Source organism: Lipotes vexillifer, unplaced genomic scaffold, assembly GCF_000442215.2.
Source record: "Lipotes vexillifer unplaced genomic scaffold, Lipotes_vexillifer_v1.1 scaffold524, whole genome shotgun sequence".
In the NCBI taxonomy this organism is placed as follows: domain Eukaryota; kingdom Metazoa; phylum Chordata; class Mammalia; order Artiodactyla; family Lipotidae; genus Lipotes; species Lipotes vexillifer.
In genome coordinates, this window is record NW_006774722.1 from 1,718,552 (window position 1) to 1,741,372 (window position 22,821).

The following is a 22,821-nucleotide window of genomic DNA, read 5'->3' on the forward strand; positions in this document are numbered from 1 at the left end:
ATGCTCCTGCCGCCCGGGCAGCTCCTGTCGCCCGGGCCGCCCCTGTCGCCCGGGCCGCCCCTGTCGCCCGGGCCACCCCTGTCGCCCGGGCCGCTCCCGCCGCCTGGGCAACCCCAGCCTCTGGAGCCCGACCCAAGATCAGTTTCCTTAGACCCCCCAGCCCCGAGATCCAGGCTGCCGATCCGCCTACTCCGCAGCCTCCTCGCGCATATGCCTGGCGGGGCAGGTCTGAGCGCAGCTGCTACCGCGGCGACGACGACGACGACGAAATATCGGTCAGCAGCGACAGCGGAGACGAATCCGACGATGGGACCTTCGGATGCCACCGCTGGTTTCAGTCCAGGCGAAACCGCCGCCGCCGAAAGACCCGGCGCAACTTGCTCCGCAACTTCCTCGTTCAGGCCTTCAGAGGCTGCTTCTGCCGATCCGAGAGCCCCCAGTCCAGAGGCTCCCTCAGCCCCAAGGTCAAGAAGGTTGCCCTGGCAGAGAAGGGCAGACAGACCCGCAAGGAAAGCATGGAGAAGCGCGTCCAGAAGCGCGCAGAGAAGAAACGCAGCAAGCTCATCGACAAGCAGCTCCAGGACGAGAAGATGGGCTACATGTGTACGCACCGCCTGCTGCTTCTAGGTAATGCGGCGGACTCTGCCCGTGGGGAGCAGGGCCGCCCGGGGGCCCCGGGAGCGGGTGGCAGGGCGGCCCGGTGGGGCTTGGGGCCCGGCGGCGGGAGGAGGGGGTCTGGGCAAAGGCGGGAAGAGCCTGCCAGAAAGTTCCAGCTAGGGGCCCTAACTTTGCCCCGGGAGCGGGAGGGGCCTCGGGTGGGCTTGGGTGGCGAAATGTATGCCCTTCAGGGAGAAAAGTGGTGCCGTACAACACTGAGGGTCGTTTCCAGCTGGACAAACCAGCGCCAGCGACCGTAAGACGTCGCCGAGTCGTGGGGTGGGGGACGGCAAGAAAGGCGGGGGCTTCAGGTGAGCCAGGAACTGCAGGGGAGGGCTCCGGGGTCGCTCAGGCTAGGCTGGCTGGGGCCGTTGGTGGGTTGGGGTCATTGGAGAAGGTGCGTCCCCGCCTCGCCTGGCACGGCTGCTTGGACTAAGACGGCTTGTTGGTGGTGTGTGTTGGTGTCCATATTGTGTCCGCCTGTGCATGATATGCTCAAGCGTTCTCCCATTCCCGCCCCTGGCACCCCCAAATTACCCGCCGACTGTGTACTTGTACCGGGGAACAGGCTGTCTTGTGTTTTGCGCCATTGCGCGGGCAAAAACTTTCCGTGTTCGCACACTCGGGTGGTACCTGTGCGCTGGCGCTGTGCAGTGGGCGGCGCGAAAACGCCCGAGAAGGTAGCGGGAGACGCTGGGCAGGATGTCGGGCCGCTGGCGGGGCGGGGGGAGGGGGCCGCCTCAGGCCGGCCTCCGTAACCTGTTTTCTGTCTGTCTTTCTCTCTTTTCTCCCTTTGCGCTAAGCGTTTCCTCACTTCTCATTCGTTCGCCCAACCCTCCCGCCTTTACGGTTGAAAAACCAGACACTCAGGTATCTGGGGCGTCCGGGGCTGCGTGCAGAAATTCGGTATTCTGCACACACTCTGCTCACCTGGCGGGGGATGGAGGGAGGAGGGGGAGAAAATCCCCCACTTAACCCGCTGTAGGAGAGTCCCGTATCCTAAACCACACGGGGCTGGTTCCGGGGGGGAGGGGCTGGGGAGGTGGGAGGGGGCGTGGCCATGTTTTAAAAATATGAAATCATTTTTCTTCCTAGGGAAGAGCCTGAGGTAAGCCAATCATTTACCCTTTTACAGAATACAGTAGGAGGGGCTTGGTGTAAAGAGAGAGGGGTTATGCGTTGGGAGTGGAATGCCCATCTTGTGTTTGAAATGAAATTAAAATAAAACTTTTTTAAAAATGCTTCCAGTGTATTTTAAGTGTGTGGACAAAATGTGATAAAACTGTGAGACATGTAAATGTTTTCATGTGAATTTTTTCAAGCAGCTTTAGCTGGGGGCAAAGAGGCTCAAAGGTAAGATCCTCTGCATATGGGCTTGGGATACAGAAACATTAAAAAGATGTTAATAATCCCATTGGAAGGGTACCTTTGGTGGCCCTGGCCTTCCCCCTCCTCCTCCCTTCACCTATGCCAGCTTTCAGGGTCCTCTCCCCTCTCCAGGACCTCCCTCCCCCCCCCACACACAGCTTGACTCTTGTGCCACAGCTAATCAAAGCAGCAATTAGCAAAGGTCTGAATGTGGGGCTTAAGTGAAAATTTCAGATGTGAAACTCCACAATCTTAATTTCTTTATTTATTCTCTAAGACCTCTCAAGGGATTTCAAGATCACAACTCTTCAGGCGGTGCTACGTTTGTTTGCTAAATATTTTATAATGTGTGATAGCGTCTATTAATGACCTATGGGCATCACTGTTTGCTGTTGTGATATGTGCCTCTTACGCATCACAGGTTTACATGTGATGGTCATTGTATTTATGCCCACCCAGGGAAATACGGACAACATCATTTCCCCAAAAACATACAGGAGGGAGACAGTTTTACATTTCAGATGCCTCAACTGTGCGGAAGGCACAGCGCCTCAAATGACAACGTGCTGTTTTCCTGCAGACAACTGATTTTGCCACTAGAGCCCCATTTCAATATCCCAAGCATAGCTCTGGGTAGCAAACCTGTGATGGGGGAGGTGGCCATAATTGGGGGCAGACAGGAGAGCCAAGTGACGGTGTGCACTTGAGCCCTAATTGGCCAGTGCCCCTCATATGCCGGGGCCTCAGTTGCCTCATTTGTGAAATGAAGCTTTCAAGCAGATCTTCACTAAATTCTCCTTTGCTCCATGGCCTGAATTCCCTATTCTGAGGGTTGGGGAGCACCATCCACTTAAATCAGGACTGGAGCCTTAAACCATAGGTTATGCACGCATCAACTCTGTAGCAAACAGCCCGTGTCTGGGGCTGAGCCTTAAGAATATTAGAAGTTTCCCTTGCTTACCCATGTTTTATATGCAGGGGGAAAAATTCACCTTAAGTAAAGGAAATTAGCTGGGGTCACCCTGCCATCATCCTGGCCCCGCACCCAGTTCAAGCACTTTTGCATGCAGTGTAGTTCAGTGAAACGTGGGCCCTGTCTAGCATGAACCTGAATTCAGAAAGCCAGATTGCCTGCTGTGGCAGTGTGGCTTGTTGAGCCAGGCTGCAATCTGACAAGGTTTCATTTTGCCAAAGTGACAAGAGAGGCACCCCGCTGGGTCTGAATTACTGATTGCAGAGGGGGAGAGGAGGCAGGATGAAGACCCACTTCCATTTAGGACAAGCCTTTTCACTAACATTTAAATCCTAACATATAAAACAAGACATCCCTATACGCTGAGCACTGAAAAAGGAAGATCAAATGACCATCCTTTGATAATTGGTGACCTACAGATTCATCTGTTGCTTTAAAACTGTATGTGTTTCTGTGTATATACCCTCTCCATTTTTATTGCCCAAACAGCTTAACCACATTACAGGGAATCTTAAAAAGGAAAATGGTAGATAAATAGTTAGAAATAGATAGACAATCAGTAACATGACTGAAATTCTAGAATAGCTAAAAAGTTGAAGCCTTTTTCTTACTCAACACTAGCCAATAATAGACTTATTTCCATGTTTCTGTTGGTTTTCTGAATAATTTTGGTGGCTTAAACATGTTTTGGAAACCTAATTTGGGTGATTCCCTCATTTTTGTTAAGAATTGAAGGGACTGCTAGACTAGAATTTCTTAGTAGCTGCTGAATTTATTAAAATTGTGCAGGCAAATGCTATATATAATAATGGCTATTCTGCCATGACACTTTATTTATACAGTGAATCTCAATTAATTGTATGATAATTTATTTATGCCACCAGATGCAACAGTGAGGCATCCATCTCATCCTGCTGGAGAGCCCTTTTTCTTTGCTTTGCTTTTTTATTTATTTAATTTGAATTCAGCCATTTTTCCGTATTCAAAATGCCTCCACTGAGCTGTTTGGTGCAGTGGGAAGGGCATGGCTTACCAGGCCAAAAATCTCTCCCTTGCCTTTTAAAATCCAATTTCCATAGATTTTTCTCAGAAAACAAAAAATGCCTTGCTATATACAGCTATGTTAATTTTTGTCATTTGCCTACGTTACATATAGCATGGAAAACTGGTATTAAGCCAAAAAATGTGGGGTTTGACACCTTTTTGTACATTCTTCCCACCCCCTTACTCTCCGCACCCCCAGTTTGAGAGGGATAGCCTCACTGCCTTCAGAATTGTTAGTAACCTGTAAGAGTAATGATTACACATAATGATAGCACTTTTTTACTGTATTTTTAAAAGCCTTTCACCCAGTCACATTTGTCCTTTGCAACAGCCTTGGGCAGTAAAAATGTGATGGGACCCCATTTCATAGGCAAGTAAACCAAAAGCTCAGAGATTAAATGTCAGGGACTTTTGCTCAAAGACTGCAAGGTAAGTGAAGGAGTCAGAAGTTTCTAATTCAGTGCTTACCCCCATAATGTGGTAGTAAGTTATAAAGCGTCATTTCAGTGTGAGGCATGATTATTGTTAAGTGCGCTATGTGCTCTTAAAATCCCTTGTCAGATGACAGGTGTCCCGCAGTCTTCTGCCTCCTGAATAATAGCCAGAACCAGACAGATCCTTGGTTATAAATGTCCATTGAGTGTACGTGAAACGTGAGCCTCCTCATTGCTGGGATACCTGTCACTGCTGTGGTGATATTTTGTTTCCACATTTGCTGTCATTCATCTGCCAACACTGCAGTCTTTGTTTGTTTGTTGGACTTCTTTTTTTAAATGCAGGTTTTCTTTAAAGTCTTTTTAAAATCCCCCAGAAGTGTTCTTTAGCAAGGTCTAAAGCTTTTTTCTTTACTCAGGTTTCCACTAAAAAATCATTATCATCATCATTTAAAAATACAGTTGCTTTTATGCATAGCTCCTCAATTATTAGTGTTAGAGTGTAATAGACTGTTTAGAATCTCCTGGCCTGGATCTAATGACCCTATTAAAATAACTCTTACTCAATATTCTTCATAGTGATTATTTCTTAAAAGTATTCCTTCCTTTCAGTCGGGGCTAATTCCTTCTTAGTGAGTGTCAGTACATGATCTTGGAAATCACCTTTGACTTTTATGGGGGAAGGTTGGTATTAAGCAAAAAAAAAAAAAAAAAAAAACTTTTTTAGAGACGGTAACCTAATTGACTAGATTTGAAATTCTCCATCCCAACCCTGTGTCTTCTTTTTAGAGTTAATTTTCCCACCAAATAAAACGTACCCCTCACCCCCAGCAAAACCGTGGCCCTCCAAATCCCTCTCCATTAAGTGACTTTTAGGAGGCATGTAAATAGCAAATGAAAACTGGTCTCTACTGCTTCTTGGTTTCTTTAACCTGTGGCAAAGGCAGGGTTCTTCCCAGACCACGTTGTGCCTCCTAGGGTTTCTAATGGAATGTGAAATTAACATGCCAGTTGTCCATTTCAAAATCGGATTCCTCTGCAAGTGTAGCAATTTTCAAAACAGAAAGGGCAGGGCCAGTTGCTGTGACAGGGTTCCCACAAGCAATTAAAACAGTTAGGTCATTCTAATTAACCCTCTCCAGCTCTGGTGGCCCCCCAGTAAGAGGAGCTCAGACTCTGGCCCTGTTAACACCAACCTCAACAGGTTTCATTGAATTAGACTGAAAGGGTCTTTGTCCCATCAGATTCCTGTTGTGGCCTGTGGTCACCCTGGGCATAAGATCCTCATCTCTTCAGGGAGTGAGAGAAAGATGGGCCTGAGTCTCTCTCTTTGGGATTCTGCTAAAGAGTCAGCAAGTCAAAGTGGCCTTTATAAAACTGAGGAAGGCTAGTGGGAAGCCCCAGATACAAACTGGCCATTGGAGTAGGCCAAGGGAGGGGAGGGGTGTTTGCAGAAGAATCAGAGGAAGATGTGTCCTTTTCCTTAATTCCTCTAAAATGGGGGCCAGATACTAGAAATTGAGAGAAGCCTTGAACCCAGGGCCTGGCACATGTAAGTGTCTGATAAATGATAGCCATTATGTTTAGAAATTTACTTTTCTTCCTGGACTTCTCTCTCCCCGGTCCAAGTGAGGGTTTGTTTGTTTGTTTTGGTGTTTTCTGTTTGTTTGTTTAATATTTTCTTGGCCATACTGTGTGGTGTATAGGATCTTAGTTCCCTGACCAGGGATCGAACCCATGCCCCTTGCATTGGAAGCGTGGAGTCTTAACCACTGGACTGCCAGGGAAGTCCCTGGTTGTCTTTTTTGTTTTCTGTATTCCCCATGAGACCTAAAGTTCTAAAAGTCCCAGGCACCCATCCTGTCTTTCTGTCTTGACGTTTCAGAGTACACTCTTAGTACACGTTTTATAAATAAGGGTCAACCCAAGCCGTAGACGGACGACACTTTGCCAAATTTATGATCGTGTGGAGTCACTGTTAGGTCTGCGACAGGATGAGGCGGGAACTTATTTTTTACCTGTCCTGAGAAAGTGCCGCCTACCCCCCTCTCAGAGCCCACAGCCCCCTCTGCCACTCCCCCTCTTTTTATTAGCTCCTATCTATAAACCAACCGGATACTATGGTTGAGCCCGGGGTCCTGAGCACAGATTGCTCTGTGCTTATTACACATGCAAAAAAAAAAAAAAAATTGTCTCTAGTTTTCCTTCCCGACAGCCAGATGGGGACGAAGGCCAGCCACTGGGAATGGAAGATGAGGAGACCTCCAAGAACGAGGTAGGGAACAACACACACACAAAAAAACCATGTTTGAATTTTCCTGATTGTTGATCATCACATGCTCAGTTGAGATATGGGATGCTCTGTTCTCAGACAGCAAACACTTGAGAGGTGTAGCCCCCTCCAATCAGAATTACTGGAGTAGTTTTACCCAGACAGCAACTGGGGGCTGTAATAGAGAAGGATGTTAGGTAACTGATCTGTGACAGAGCAACGAAAATCAAGGGCGTGCGCCTCTGCCGTCCTTACTTAGAAGGAAAATCCCACGTTGCATTGCAGAGTAATTTGTTAAACCTCAGGAGAATTCCCGAGCATTTCGACTCCTGGAGTTCTGCCCACAGAACTTGAACATTAGATCTTACTAAATGTTTCTTAATGATTCAATTTGGGGTGAGGAGAGAGGTATAAAGGTAGAAATTGTTATCGGATCCCGAATTTATTATGAGTCAGTCAATGTTTCTGAAGTTGTCACACATACTTAGTGTGTGGGACAGAGTACGTACCTTAAACTTCCTTTAATGAGTTGATAATGGGAAGGAAAATCTCTCGTACCCACTTCTGAAGGAGTGGCACAGTCAAGCTTTCACGAGCTCCGTGTCAACACGGAGCGTCGATTCTTCTAAGGGAAAAAGAACTCGATTTGTCCAGCTCTTGACTCTCCCCCTCAATCCAAAGACCAGAGTACCTCTCTCCTCTTTCCTATTTGAACAGTTTTGCCTTGCCTCAAACTGATTGCTAATTTGCAAATGACCTTGGAGACTTTTTTTATAGGGAACCTCCATTCAGGTAAGTTTGCAGCTGTGGGATTTTTGCAAAGAAAGAATAATTCATAAGATGAGGCACACAAACTAAAATCAGGCATTGTGATAGAGTCCAGGGCCAAGAAGGGCTGCTTGCCAGGGCTCAGCCCAAGGAAATAGGAACAAGGTCCTACATCTCAGCTAGTGTCCATCCCAGCACCCTGCTGACCTTGGTGACCACATGCCTAGGCCTGTTTCTTTAGCTGTAAAAGTAGCTGATTGTTACCTTTGAAAAAGAAAAACCAATCTGTGGAGAAAAGGCAGTGTTACTTAGGAAGCATATAGCTACTTAAATTGCTGGGGCCACTTGGACACCCCCTGTTAAGTAGACGCTACTTGCTTCTCTGTGGTTATATAAGGTAACTCCTAAGGTTTTTGGCCTTTGTGGGCTGCTGAAATCATAGAAAGTGTTCATCTTAATTCCTTATAGCTGTTCTCTATATAGGTCTGTTAGGCCTACAAGATGCTTAATTAACTTATTAATAAAATCATATACGTCGTTTGGGGTCCTTCCACACACTGCTTCCCCCCAACGTGAATTTTTTAATGACTGAATCTAGAATGGTGCAGAGATGGTGAAGGTGAGTTGATATTTCAGGTGGCCACTAGATGGTGAGACGGCACAGGCAGAAGAAAGGTGTCACATCTATAGTGAAAATGAGAGGGGAAGGGAAGAGCCAGCAGAGACAGAGGAGGGTCCCACTCCAACTGCACCCTCCCACCCCACGCCAGGACAAAGCCTGGATTTAACAGCCCCCAGAGCTTTACTCAGACCTATTAGCCTTTTATGTTTAAGCTCTGACTACTCCCTGCTGGCTCTGTGCTGGGATATTAGCATTTTCAGGGGTCTCTGTCTAACAAAGGGGTCTTCCATAGGCATTCTGTTGCCATGGGGACCATCCTGTGCAATGTAGGGTGTTAGCAGCCTCTCTGACCTCTACCCACTTGACGCCAGTAACACACACACACACACACACACACACACACACACACACACACACACACACACACACACACCCTACCCCACCAAGCACCACCACATACGCAGTGTGACAACCAAAACTTCCTGTAGTCATTGCCAAGTATCCCCTGGGGTGAGGGTGGGGGCCAGAAATCATCCCCAGTTGAGAACCACTGCCCTAACATTATCAACATCAAATCCTGGGGAAGGTAGAGATCATACAGGTCAGAACTTGAACACCTTAAAATAAAAAATTGTCTTCAGAGAAAAGGCTGTTGACTTCAGTTACTAATAACCAGTCAGAAAGGTTTATGCCAGTGTTGGTGAGCCTACATTCCAGGGTAGAGCTAATTTCCAAAACTCTCTGAAAAGAAGGTTGACCTAAAAAGTCACCAGCTGACCCTAAATAGAATAGAAAAGGGTGGAAATAATGAATCGGTCTAAGACTCTGATTAACCAAGTCAGTCCCATAGCTAATCAATGGGCCAGGATAAATCAGGGCTTACATAGACTTTAACCCTTAAATGATCACATCTACCACTTAGGGGTTCTTTAGGGGCCTTTGTCTGCAGCAGGCAGGGAATTCTCCCCGTCTGGTGTGCGTACGTTAATTCACTGTGCGTCGTGGAGGAGGGTGGCCAAGGTAATCAGCACTGATACTCAGGTGGCTGCTGGTCATATATCAGCTCTGGGATGGCTGGGGACCCACCTTGCGTGTGTCCCACAAAACGCAAATGGAGGGCTTCCCTGGTGGCGCAGTGCTTGAGAGTCCGCCTGCCGATGCAGGAGACGCGGGTTCGTGCCCCGTTTCGGGAGGATCCCACATGCCGCGGAGCGGCTGGGCCCGTGAGCCATGGCCGCTGGGCCTGTGCGTCCGGAGCGCTCCGCAAATGGGAGAGGCCACAACAGTGAGAGGCCCGCATAACGCAAGGAAAAAAAAAAAAAAAAAAAAAAACGCAAATGGAGCCTGTGATTGGCAGTGCATACACGCCTGCCATGGGCGTGGGCCCTGTTAACTGGGTCACCTGAGCCCCACGACCACAGGGAACCAGCCCACTGAATGGAGGTGCCCCCAACCTATAGCAACTGATATTTCAAGGCAGGAAGCTGTAGGGGTGGGATAGGGGGCAGTGGAAGGAATGCCTCTGAATGACTGTACTGAGGAAGGTAAAATAAGATATTTTAGGAATAAAACATACCTGTGCCGACAGGAATAAGAACCCAGGGACATTTCCTGATCAAGAGAGTTGCACTTGGTTTTTGATAAGATGGTACATGCACCCTGCCCGCCCACCCCCATCCTAGGGCAGATTCTATAACCAATATCTTGGAATAATCACAACAGGAATACATCATTTTTTAAATTTTATATTTTACAAAATTTTTTTTTACAGAAGTATACTTGAATAAATCATTTTGCTTTTATATAGTGGTCTAGGCCCCCAGCTTGCACCTAACGAGTCTCTCCCCCAAGTATCCCTTATGGAAGGAGACTTTATCGCTTCTTTATTATATTTTGAGCCTAAAACACTTATATTTTTGCCCCCTTCTCATCTTCCAATACAGTTATTACAGATTCATCCGAGATTTAACTTTTTTTTTTTAAGTTTTTTTTTCTTTTTCCTTAGAGAATTCGGAATTTGTGGCCTTTAAGTTAATTGCAAAGTCTAGAAGGAAAAACAGAAAACAAAAAACCCACTCTGCACTCCAGACACCTATATGAACTTGGACTTTTTGCTTTTACTGTTAAGATTACTTTAGGGTAAAGGGTGGAAACTGATTGGTAGTTTGATCAATTATATATCGGACATGTTAAATTTAAAGTATCCCTTTTTTTTTTATAGGTTTCAAGTTTAGTTAAGTGAAGTGCCCCCTAACTAAGATCTTCTTGCAGAATCCTCAGAACTACCCAAGGCATGTTTTTTGAATGTTGATTTTGACTTTTTGCCTGGGACCAAGTGCAGCATCTTTCCAAGGAAATGCTTAGAAGGCTCCAGGCAGAACCCAAAAACAAATGCCAGACGTTAGGGGAAAATTTTTAAAAGTTGGATTGCCAGAAAATAATAGCTATTTATAATTCAACACTTAGGTGATCTTCCTTTTTAGCTGCTAAAAGGGAAGCGTATTAGATCATTTTGTTTTGCAAACAAATGGCCAGGGCTGATTTTAAGATGGACACTTGATGGAGGGTTGCCCTTTCCAAATGGAAGACTTTGGGCCTTTTCCCGATGGGATCCGGTCACTCTGGAGCGCTATCAGGCATCTTTATCCTTGGGCGGTTGGGATGGGGTGAGCTTGTTACCGTCCTTTGCTATCTCCCCCCGTTGCCTTGATTGTAGAGGGGGTGGGCAGAGGGGCCCAGGATCGTGGGAAGAGCACACTCGGTAAATGTTGGCGGGCTCTCATTTCCGGAACCTTGGTTGATTGTACTGTTCTATTCAGGGATTCCATGAATTTGCCAGGTGACATCCAGAAAAGGCCTAAGTTTGACTGTTTTTTTTTTTTTTTTTTTGCGGTACGCGGGCCTCTCACTGTTGCGGCCTCTCCCGTTGCGGAGCACAGGCTCCGGACGCGCAGGCTCAACGGCCATGGCTCACGGGCCCAGCCGCTCCGCGGCATGTGGGATCTTCCCGGACCGGGGCACGAACCCGTGTCCCCTGCATCGGCAGGCGGACTCTCAACCACTGCGCCACCGGGGAAGCCCCAAAACTTGACTCTTAAAAGTACTGACAAGGCTCCATGTCGTGATGATTCTGCCATGGTCATGATAGGGGCTTAAGTTTGGTGGGCCATCCAACAGAAAGCCAGGGGGGGGATCTCTCTGTGTTCACCTTTATGTAGAAAGAGGTAATGGCCCAAGGGACAAATCCAAAACCCTTGCAGACATCTTATCCTGAGACTTAAGTTGCCAGATGGCAGAGGCCTCACTTCTCTCTTTCTTTCTGGCCCTAGAACCTTGACTCCCCAGAGATAGGGTCTGACTTCTGATATTAAGGCAGGCTCCAAGCTGGGCACTGATCTTTCATTCTGCCAGGAAGAAAGGGTCAGGAGACAGACCACCAGGGCTGCCTTTGATGGAGAAAGCGGGGTGCCCTGTCCCATTCTCCCCAGAGGTCCACACAGCTCAGAAATGGGGGGAGCAGAAATCAGCCTCTTAAGAGATTCCCTCATTTTTTTCCTTGCTTTCCCATTTTTTTCTCTCTCTCTTTTGTGATTTTTTTAAAAAAATAAGATTCTTATTTTAAGGGGGTTTCTGAGCAAGAAATACCTTTTTTTTTTTTTTTTTTTTTAAGGGGAAAGATTATTTTTTTTTTTTTATTTTTCTTTAAGGGTTTAATGCCCTTTTCTTTACTGCTCAGAACTGGCTGGCAGATGGCGCTCGGCTTTTACTATTGAGAGCCTGGCTTTTCAAAATTCACTGTGTGCTGGTGCCTAAGGCAGAATTCCACGGCCCCTCCCCTAATCCTCTTTCCCAGGGACACAGCTCCCGCCCCCAAGGCCCAGGGATAGTTTTAAAGTTGTTCCAGTTGAACAATTGATATCTGAGGTCAAACCCTGTCCCTTTTATTTATCTTTTAAATATTTATTTATTTATTTATTTATTTGGTTGCACCAGGTCTTAGTTGCAGCAGATGGGCTCCTTAGTTGCGGCTCGCCAGCTCCTTAGTTGTGGCACAAGAACTCTTAGTTGCAGCATGCATGTGGGATCTAGTTCCCTGACCAAGGATCGAACCCAGGCTCCCTGCATTGGAAGCGCAGTCTCATCCACTGTGCCACCAGGGAAGTCCCAGTCCTGTCCCTTTTAACTAGTGGCTCTATTAGACCCTAGCCAGTGCAGGAACACACACTATCACAATGACCTCTAAATTCCTAGGCCGTGTGTGTGCCCTGGGTCTTCTGGGAACCAGTTTCTGAGACCTTGGGCAAATTCCTTTATCTTCTGGGTCCCAGTTCTTCTCATCTGAAAAATGAGAGAGATGTCCTTCTCACTTTAAAAGTTCCTTAATTCTCTTATTAAAAGTTGTAGGAGAACTGGTATACGCCAAACCACCCCCCTGACCCGTCACACTCTCTCTCTCTTTCTTAAAGTATCCTTTTCAAAATGGCAGCTTGTACAGACAATTTTAGGCCTATCTTTTGCCCTTTGGCACATAATTAATAATTTCTTGGAACCCATCCCTGGGAGAATCTCTGCAGGATGCAGAGGAGAGTGGGACATTCTTTCTCACCCCAATCAAGGGCTAGAAAAGAAATTCAGAGGTGGATTGAGGTCCTTTTTTCCATCAGGGAAACCCAGGGAGCCTTCCTGGAGGAGTTAGCATTTGAGACAGTATGGGAAGATGCAGGGAAATGAGAGAGTAGACTTTGGGGTGAATGCTTGGTGCTGTCTTATACAGAAGATACTGGCTGAGAGTAAATCCTTATGGTTTTTTCATTCATGGGAGCATCATTGGGTTTTTGAGGGTCTCAGATTTCAGAGCTAGTTTTAATTTTCTCCCCTTTACAACCCTTCTCTACCTCTCAGGGCTGCAAACCTGCTGAGCACTCAGGGGCATTCTTACTAAGAAGAGTCTTCTCCATCTAAGGATGGGACCCGCACCCTCCATCTCAGGCCCAGCCCTGGACTTGGGGGAGGGTCACTTCTGTCTTGTTTAGGCCAAGTTCCAGTGGAGGGGAGGTGAGATCTGATGGTGTCTGGGGCCAAGTTCCTTGGTTCCGAAGAGAACAGGCATCCTTGCCATTTCTTCCCTCCACCTCCCCTCCCCTCCCCTCCCTGCAGCAGCTGTAAAATCATGAGGTCATCTATTTGAGAAGGGCCACGTGAACTTACCATGCCAGGACCTACCAAGTCCTGTCATGGGAGTTTATTCCTTTCCAACGAAACTTACCCTCCATATACTGTTCTTGGATACTTTCTCTTCCCTCCCTCTTTTATAGTTGAACAAAATCAAAGGGACTGAATAAAATATATTAACTTGGGGCAAAAGCTTCCCCCGTCCTGTTAGTAAAATCCTGTTCTTTAAGTCAACAAACTTTATTCTGACAAGCTTCTCTTAAGCTCCTAATCACCTGCGGCTCCTTTAAAGCTTTTCTGACCTTTTTCCTCCTCACACCTTCCAACCTATAGCCCTGAACCTTGGACGAGGCAGGTTAACAAAGACACCCCCCCCCGCCCCGGGGAAGGGGGTTCCTCTGGATGCTGGGGTCCCTGGGAAAGCAGGGCAGGTGCGCTGCCCAGTTTCTAACACCTTTTCTGGGCCAGTAGAGCTCCTCCCCCACCAGAGGTCAGCAGAGAGCTCAGAATGGCTGGGATGCTCGCAGGAAGTGGGATCACTTAGAATTTTCTAGATGAAATGTAGGAAAGCCCTATGGAAAAAAGCCGAGGTTTCAGGGGATATCTCAGGTTGTGGTCTCATCCTGTGCTGGGTCCCTGGGAGTTCAGTTTTAACACCAATCCTGCCATTCTGTGCTTTGGGGGAACAGGGGGCTTTGGTCTGTTCATTTGATGGGTTTCTTTGCCAGTTTCTCCCCGCCCCACCCCCTCCCCGGATAGCACGCACATCTTTACCTTCTAGGGGGCCACGCCCTCTTAGAACTCAGGGTCTACCACACGGGCCAAACCGTACTTTCGCTGCCCACAGGACTGGGAATCCACACCCCATACTTTCCCTGACCCCTTTCCCTTTTTCTTCCAGAAGTCATACTTATTGTTAAAATGACATTATAATATTACAGGAAATCCCCCCAGTCCCGCCCTTATCCTGTCAGGATTTTATATCTCCTTATCTCCTCCTGTTCTTTACCCAGACGTATGGATGTTTCTGCACTAATCGCGGTGCGCAAACAACGTCACCTTCAGCTTACCGCCCCCCCCCCGCCGACACACACTGACTTCCTGAGCACTTTTCCCACATTCCCCATTGTGTCTTTTCAGGGTTCTTTTACTTGCTCAGCGCTTTCCCTGGAGTGGGATGGGGGAGGGGGGAAGGAATCTGAATTCCTTTTTTTGTGTTTCCTCCCCCGAACTTTTGTGAACTACTCCAAAGTTAAAAACCAGCTCCCCCCAAGCCAGTTCTTTATTGTTGAAAGAGAGAGAAAGAAGGTACAAAAGGAAGGAAAGAGGTACAGAAACACAGAGGAAATGAAAAGTTTGAAAGGTAGAGAAGGAGGAGGGAAGAAGGGGGAGAGAGAGAAAGAGAAGGAAAGAAAAGGTGCCTTTGCTAAACTTAGCTCTAGACACTAGACGTGGTCCCTGCCCTCTAGGAACTTAGAGTCTGGAAGGGACGAGGCGGAGGCGTGGGGTGCAAGGAATGCAAGTTGCCCCGGGCAGAGGATGGAGAGCTGCCAGTGCCTGCACAGCTGAGGAGCCAGGCTGCCCTCAACCGGAGGACTGGGGAGGCAGGCCCAGGAGTCTGGCGGTGTGTGTGGCGCGGGGTTCCAAAGCAGAAACAGAGACAGACGTAGAGAACAAACGTATGGACACCAAGTTGCGGGGGCGGGGGGGGGGGGGGGGGCAGTGCATCACCCCCTCCCCATCCCTCTGCCCCATGGGCCCCATATTGGGTCCCAGGAGCCCACCGAGTAGTACAGGGACTGGAGGGCTGGTGGAGAGTGCCAGGACCAAGGCCCCTGCCTCCCTTCCCCACTGTCCCCTGAGCTCTGACCACTGCCCTCTCTCCCACAGTCGGCCCTTTTTCACTTTCCCGAATGTTCCTCTCCTGACCCTAAAATGATAGCTCAATTTTTTTTTTTTTAAATTAGTAATAAGCCCCCTTCTAGCATGACCTAACTTTCCGAGTGTTTTCACCAGCCTTACCTCACTGAGTGGTTTGATTTTAAGAAATCTGGCACCCGTTGGACCTTTTTGACCTAAAAAATAAAAAAAGGCCAATCTTTATGAGTTCTTTGATAATTACTCAAAACAAAGCAAAGCAAATCTTAAGGCTGAAAGCAAACACCCTGTATATTATGTATACATCTCAGACGTTGAGGAAATCCTTAGAAGTTTATAGGTTAGCGTCCTCGAGAACTTGGCTCCGGCCAGACCCAGTATAGGCATTGTGTGCTTTTTTTTTCCTTCCTTCCTCCCTTCCTTCCTTTCTTCCTTCCCCACACTTTTGAAAAACAAGTTTTATTCTCCTGGGTATGTTCATTAGAGAGGGGAGACAGCTCTATTCAGTGAGGAAGGGGGAGGGGGATTCTGCAGCAGGAGACAAGATTGATTGCTTTGTGCTGGGGGGCCCCCAAGTGCACATCACACCCAGATGCAAATCTCTCAGGCTATAAAATTAAAAAAAGCACAACAGATTTCAGCTTCCTGGCCTTAGTGGGGAAAATATTCCGTCAGCTGCCTCTGTGTCCTGTGCTTTATTCATTAGCTCAAGTGAAAAAAAAAAAACCAACAAAGTATTGTCCTAACTTGTTGTAGTAGGGCTCCATTCTCCCAAGTTTGGGACTTAAAAAACAAAAAAACAAAAACACAGCCCACTGAGGCAGAAGAGGTTTGCTAGGTTGACCAGGATTTGGTTTGTGCTCAAGGTTTAACTTCCCTCCACCAGGAAAAGTTCACACTTTTCCCAAGCCCCCAGAAGTTAGAAATGTGTTACTAATTGATTGGAGCTAAATTTGCATTGCTTTGAAACCCAGCAAAATTGCCGATTAGGGGCCAGTAGGGAGAAAAACAATTGCCGTCCTAATAGCCAGGAAAGGGGATTTGCCACCAATATGCTTATCAAATGGACCTTCTGTGACCTTTAAGAATCGTTGGGGAAAGGGGGTCATGGCTGTTCTTCAGAAAAAATAAAGAAAAAGTTGTTGGGAAGTGTTTAATGGGAATTTAGCATAAAGTGACATGCCTAATTGAGGGAAATCATGGTTCCAAATGAAAACAGTTGTCACGAATTACTTTTTCAAGTTTCTGACTATTGGCAGATCTGAGGTTTACCTCATAAGTAGACTGTGTCCAGCTTGGCAAAGAGAATGGAATACTGCCCAGTTCTCAGTGCAAATGCTCCCATTTTCCCTCACCGATAAGTTCTTTCCTAATTTGGGGGTTAAATGGGATGTCGAAATGGCTGTTTCCTTTTTGCCTTTCTAGTAGCATCTCTTAACTTGCAGTAGCTGCTCATGTGTCTGCCAAGCCTCCCAGAAGGATGAAATCCTTGCCGGGTCATTGAGTTGGCCTTCGCTGGGGCATTTTCATTTATTCATTCATTCACTCAATATACACCTAATATGTGCCCTTCCGCGTGGGGAAGATAAAGGTATAAGACATTGCTGCTCCCTTTGAGGGTCTCACAATCAAAACAGCCCCAGGAAGTTAAGCGTGGACCGTCGCTGCCTGGTGATTAAATAGGGAACAGACATGGCAGCTAAGAAAAGATGGAAAGGTTGTCAAAAAACAGACTTCAGCGGCCTTCTGACACTACTACAACCTAGTTAAGCAAAGCAAATCAGTGGTTACATGAAATTATTGTTGGGTCCTGATAATGAGATTGCAGAAAACCCCGAAGGATCTGCTTGGGTCAAAACTAACACCTGTGTGTAGATATTAGACAGGCATACAGTTCAGATTTCCATGCCAGTCTGGGGCTGAATAGTTATATGCCAACAGTGGGGACGGGCCTTCTGCAGGCGTAGTGTGGGCCTCAGAGATGCTACTGAACCATGCCTTTCCCCGGGAGGTGTTGCCCTGGGGCTCACTGGGAGAGCTGAGGCGTGGGCTTGCTTTCAGAAGGGACTCCAGAGGCCTGGCCCTGGGGTGGTGAGAGAACTGCCTTTAGCCCCATCTCTTCATTTTCTGATCTGTCTGGAGCCTAACTATGCCTTCCAGGATCTTCAAGGACTGAGAATTCTCTTTGGGGTAGCCCCACATTCTTCCACCGAACCTTAGAATCTTTGGTGTCTAGGGTTTGTATTCTGAGTGGTGGCATGAAGGAGTGTTTGTAGTTTGCAGCCAGAAGTCCTGAGGTGCTGTGCAGTGTTTTCACCTTAGCTTGGGCCCTCCATCTTAGCTTCTGGGCTGCCCTCCATTTTGGCTCCAGTCCTCCATCTTAGGTCCTGGCCTGTCCTCCATCTTAGCTTCTGTCCTCCATCTTAGGTCCTGGCCTGTCCTCCATCTTAGCTTCCATCCTCCATCTTAGATCCTGAGCTCGGGGTCTCTTCCTGTTTCCTAATGCAAATAGAGATCCGAGATATTCAGTAGTATAATTAATTCCCGGTCATTGTGGAAAGAAAAATGCACTCTTAATTCCAGAATTTAATTTCCAGTTTTTCTTTCACAAACTTTTCAGTCATCTCTTCAGTAGCCTTGGAAGAGTCGTTTTATCTAAAGGTCTCCTGTAATGCTCAGCACATGGTATGTGATTTTTATAAAATATGTGTGTGTGTACAGATAGGTAGATGGAGAATTTTTATTTTAGCTATACAATGAGGGAAGTGCTTTTGTGAAGGCTACTGAACTGAAGGAACTCCCAGACGACAGGGACTGGTTTGATTCCTTGAGTAAAATTCAGGTTTACAGAATTATTAAGTTTGGGCTTCTCCTTGTTTGTGACATTTTCATGCCCTTCACCTGAGAGGCACACTAAGAAATCAATGTGAGTGAAAACCCATTTTCAGGGCATAAAGCGAAGTTTGTTTACCAGCTCAGGAAAAACTCAGTTTGCCAAGTCACTTTGAAAACGTCCTTTATTACAAGTGGCTGCCTCTGTAAATGAATTAGTTATGTGCAATTACTTTCCCACCGCTGGCCTGATGCTCCTCTCTTGAATCCGGACCACTCTGCTAGGATACCTTGAAAACGATGTCCATCCTAAGAGAAATGATTGGAAAGAGATGGGGCCACCAAGGCGCCAAGAATTACAGTGAGCAAACCATCCCACTGCTGGGACTCAGGCTCTGACTGTAGAGTCCCCTTTCAAAGACATCTGAGACGGGGAAGGCTGAATTTTGCTTTCTGCCTGTTCAGGGATGAGCCTTTGGCAAATTTGAGAAGGTGGGGTTGGCCCCCAGGCCTCCTTACCTCCCTGCAGGTGGCTGTGTTCTGTTCACTTAATCCCATTAGCTGGCAGAGGCTTATGGGGCTACCCTTAAGGGACGTTTGCATTTTAATAAAGAGCTCTCGGAGGCCAGAAAGCTGAGAGAGTCACATTTTTAATAGTGGAATAGAATTCTAACAGGAGGCGGTGGAGGAAGTCAGGGGAGGGGGCGTTAGGGCAGTTGACACCTGAGCCCCATTCTCCCCAGCCCAGCTCTGTGCACCCCCAATGCAGTGAAATGGCTCCCTCTCCCCTGCCCCCGTGACCCCAGGACTTTCTCCCCCCACCCCAGCTCTCCAGGTACAGCTTAGTGGGTGGTAGGAGGGGGCCCCCATCCGAATGGCAGAGTCAGGTCCAGATGGAAGCTTTGGGTGCCTGACTCATTCCGGCTCAGGCCGGTAATAACAAGCCCCATGTTTTTCTCCAGCGTCCACTGCTCTGACACACAGAATAGTCAGGAAATAAAAGATTTGAGTACTATACAGCTGCTTTGCTTTCTCTAAAAAGGGGGGGGGGGGTCGGGGGTTGGGGGGGGAAAGGAGCAAGGAGGCAAGAGTCCAGGCCAGCAAATAATGAAGCAGCAGAACCAAGCTTGCTGCTGGCGTGTTACATAAACAGCCCCACCATCCCGCGTTGCAGCCCGAGGAAAAAGTGGTGCTTTAGTGACACTTGGGTTGGTTTCACACCTGAGCTTGGAGTTACTCAGAGGTGCATTAACAACTAATGATTCTATTGAGGGAGGCCTGGATTGCCATTTTGACTTGCCAGATATTAGCATACCCTTCTAGAAACCCGGAAGCCTGCCAATTAAGCTCCCCAATGAAACTCAGAAGGGGCCCTTCCAAGATGCATGATATTTAGGAAAAGGAAATTAAGCTAATTTTGAAATGTTTCCTCAAAATCGAAGGCTGGGATGAATATTATGAATTCCTCACATGATACGAGTTTGAATAATATGTCATGGATTCCAAAGGCACAGCTCAAAAGTACTCAGGGCCCTGGGTTCCTTTTCGTTCTTTTCTTTTTAATTTTTTTTCTTTTTTTTCCCACCCTTAAACATTACTGCATTGCTCACCTGAAATGTCCTTTTTAGAAAGTTCTCTGATAGCTAACAGGACAGAGTGACGTTTTCACAAAATGAGATGCCATTGCCAGAGAGAGCCCTGGGCACTGCAGTGGCCGTGACAGGAGTGTCACCCAGGGGCTCGGTAGCACTCGGCGGGGAGGAGGAGGGCATTTCATTATGCGTCTAAGTTATAGCTTTATTTCAAACACAAACACGCAGGCTGGCGAGGATATTAAATATGCAGTCACGCTTTCCCTCCGAGCGAGGAAGGCGCTTGGATTTTATCTTCCCAGATCCAGAACCTGTTTACTTCCTTCCAAGCAGCTTCCTTCTGCCCTTTAGATAAGTCAACGGGGAGAATCGACCTCCAAATGTGGCTAAATTGCGACCCCTGACAATGTCTGGTAATTAGGGAGCCGGGCGTGGATGGAGCAGAGGGCTGCGGCAGCCGGGAGGATAGCCCTGCAGCACCTAGGCTGCTGCCGCAGAGAGGCCAGCTCCAAAAACATCGATTTCTCTCCCCACCCTCCCAAGGTTAGGATTCTGCTTAGAACTCTCTGCTTCCTGCTAAAATTTCCATCACCAAAGGGCCTGATTTCAGGCAGAGAAAGGACCACTTTAGCAAATGAGAGAGGAAAGCAGAGGGTCATTTCAGCTGCGGCAAAAATCAGCCATGCCATTTTCCCAGACAGCACTTTAATTATGATGAAAGAACAAGATGGTTTTTGGTTTTTTTTACCGAGGAGGCTTGTGGTGGGGGGAAGGGGAGGGGGCTCTGAAAGAGATGCGAGTGGAGTGCAAAGCGGGCTGTCACCGCGGGCTGATGTATACACTGAAGGAGGGAGGGAAGCGCCCCCCGCACGGTCCTGGGTCCCGGTCCCCGTTGCGCCGGTCAGGCCCGCTGTTTGCAGGCAGGGGTGAGCCGGGCATAGGAAGGGCCGGTAGGGCAGAACTTAGCCAGCTGCTGGGTGCCGGCTTCCCCCTTCCCCTCTGTGGGGTGAGCTGTGATTTTAACCCCGAGCCTTGGAGGGGGGCGGGGGTGGTCTAGCTTGTGTTCTGCTCCATCGGCTTTGAAAGCAGCCGAGGGGTTTTCAGTGGCCGTACGTCTCATTCTTGAAAATGGTGGGTTTTTGTTTTTTAAGTCAGGTGCTTGGTTCAAATGGCCATTCCAGGGCCTTGGAGCTGCACAGGAGGCCAGAGAGAGCCCTGCAGGCCTGGGGCTGCTGTTCTGAGGGCAGAGGCGGCGTTTTAGGGATGGGAAAAGAGGTGGAAAGCAGATGTTAATCAGTTTCATTCAGCTCAAGCGAGAATCAGGGAAAGGGCCCATTTCCCCTTCCACTCACCCTGCGTTGACCTTAGACATTGAGCCCTCAGGAACTCCCACCCACCCCCGCCCCCAACTGGGTTGCTAACAGCCCCTGAAGGTGGCCCTGGGATTCGTGCTGGCAGTGTCTCTCAGCTGAAAAGAGCCTTAGCTCCTGGGCTTGGGAATGTGAGGAAGAAAGCACCCACATGCATCCACATTGCCCGCGGGTCCCCAAGGATGGAGGGAGCAGAGGGGGGGGAAACAAAAAGGCATAAAAGGTGCATTATTTCAGCCCCCTCCTCCGTTTTAGGACCCTTTCATGCCTTGCAAACACCAAGTGCAGGCTGCTGGAGAGCCTCTAGGACAGAACTACACAGAACAGGAGAGATGATCTGACCCTGCTCACCTCCGCTGCTTTTGTGTAACTAAATTACCCGATGTCTCTGTTAAAAGTGATGTTGCCCAGAGAGAGCACCCCGCAGCCTTGCGATAAACACGGATGGGCCTTATTCCCCTCTCCCCAGGGAGGCTCTCTATGTGGCAAGTTCTCCCAAACAATCCGTGATTTTCCCGGGATCCCTTATGCCCCTCACTGAATCATCGTGCTGCTGGAGACCCTTCTGATTTTGATGATTATTACCGGGCAGAGGATAATGAAACAGCAGGGACTTAGGGCTTTGTGTGGTAGGTGAATGATGGACATTTCCGAGTAAAGCCACTTTATTTCTTGCACTTACCAAGAGGATTCACAAGCCAAATGCAACATCTGCAGGATATTATGGGAGGGGGTAGGGGTCTTGGGACGCCAAGGCGGTACTGCAGGGATACAGAGATGCCTCCTTTTTCTAGAACAACTGCAGTGTCCCCATCTGAGCCCAGCCAAAAGGCAAGTTCTTTATCTGGATGCACGGTGATTCTGCCTGCTGCATAGACGGAGGAACCGTGATTCTGCTGATTTCAATGGACCGGTTGAGGAGAAAATAGGAGGGAAAAAAATCTTTATTTTTCTCAGTTTTCCCTTTTCTGCTTGGAAAACAATTTTAGGAGCCGGCAGTTCAGTCTGCAAGGAGGAAGATGCAGGGGCAGCATCCCAACTTATGACCGTTGGGGTGTTTAGATATTTTAGAGGGATTTTAGTTTGGAGGAAAAAAACAAAGACAAAAGAAAAAAGCTTGCTGAGTTGGGCGTGGGGGGCGGGGGGGGGCTGTCAAAGCAGCCCACGTTAGGAGGCTGTACCTTTTCAATGTCGGAATAAGGAAAGTGTGTGAGGATTTTGATCCACTCTTAGAAATAAATAGGCACTTTGGAAAAGGAAAATATCCCGTTCTTTGAGAAACAGGGTGAGGTGATCGGTTAATGTCGGGTGGTGGGGATCATAATCCTGTTTGAAGAATTGGTCTCATTTTTCATGTCAGAATTAATATTGGTTGAGATTAGATGGCTTCTTAATTTAGACCATTTACATTTTATAGAGTGCTAAAAAAGAGGGCTCCAAGCCACTTTCTGGCAGCAGCGAAGCCAAATAAATAGGAACGATATCCTTTTAAAAAAACCCATTCTCTCTGCCGTCTCTTCACTCTGGCGAATTTTGAGTCATTCAGCACAACCTGAAAACACAGATTTTTGTTGCTAGAAAAAGTAATGCTTCCTACTATAGTATGTTTTTTGTTTGTTTGTTTTTTGTTTTTGTCGCCCACAATTTCCTATCCTGGTGATCGTTTTGACTTGAGTTTTTGTCTTCTTGACACCAAAGCATCCAATCAATTTGGTCGAAAGTTCAATCATGGAAAAGCATCTGGTCGTTTTGTCCACAGACAGCCAGTTTGTCAAATATTTGAGAAACAGCTCATCTGACCACCTACCCTGACATCCCCCCAACCCAATGCTGTAGGGA

At 47.6% G+C, this 22,821-nt stretch overlaps 1 protein-coding gene across 1 annotated transcript in view; it reads left to right on the forward strand.

The window, feature by feature from the left end:
• The window catches only part of LOC103089051 (guanine nucleotide-binding protein G(s) subunit alpha), a 54,786-nt gene that overhangs the window by 1,252 nt on the left and 30,713 nt on the right, over window positions 1–22,821 (forward strand). Inside the window, exons 2-3 of the mRNA XM_007449474.1 lie at window positions 6–627; window positions 849–968. Coding sequence (XP_007449536.1) covers window positions 6–627; window positions 849–968 — 742 coding nt within the window. The remainder of the gene's footprint in view (window positions 1–5; window positions 628–848; window positions 969–22,821) is intronic.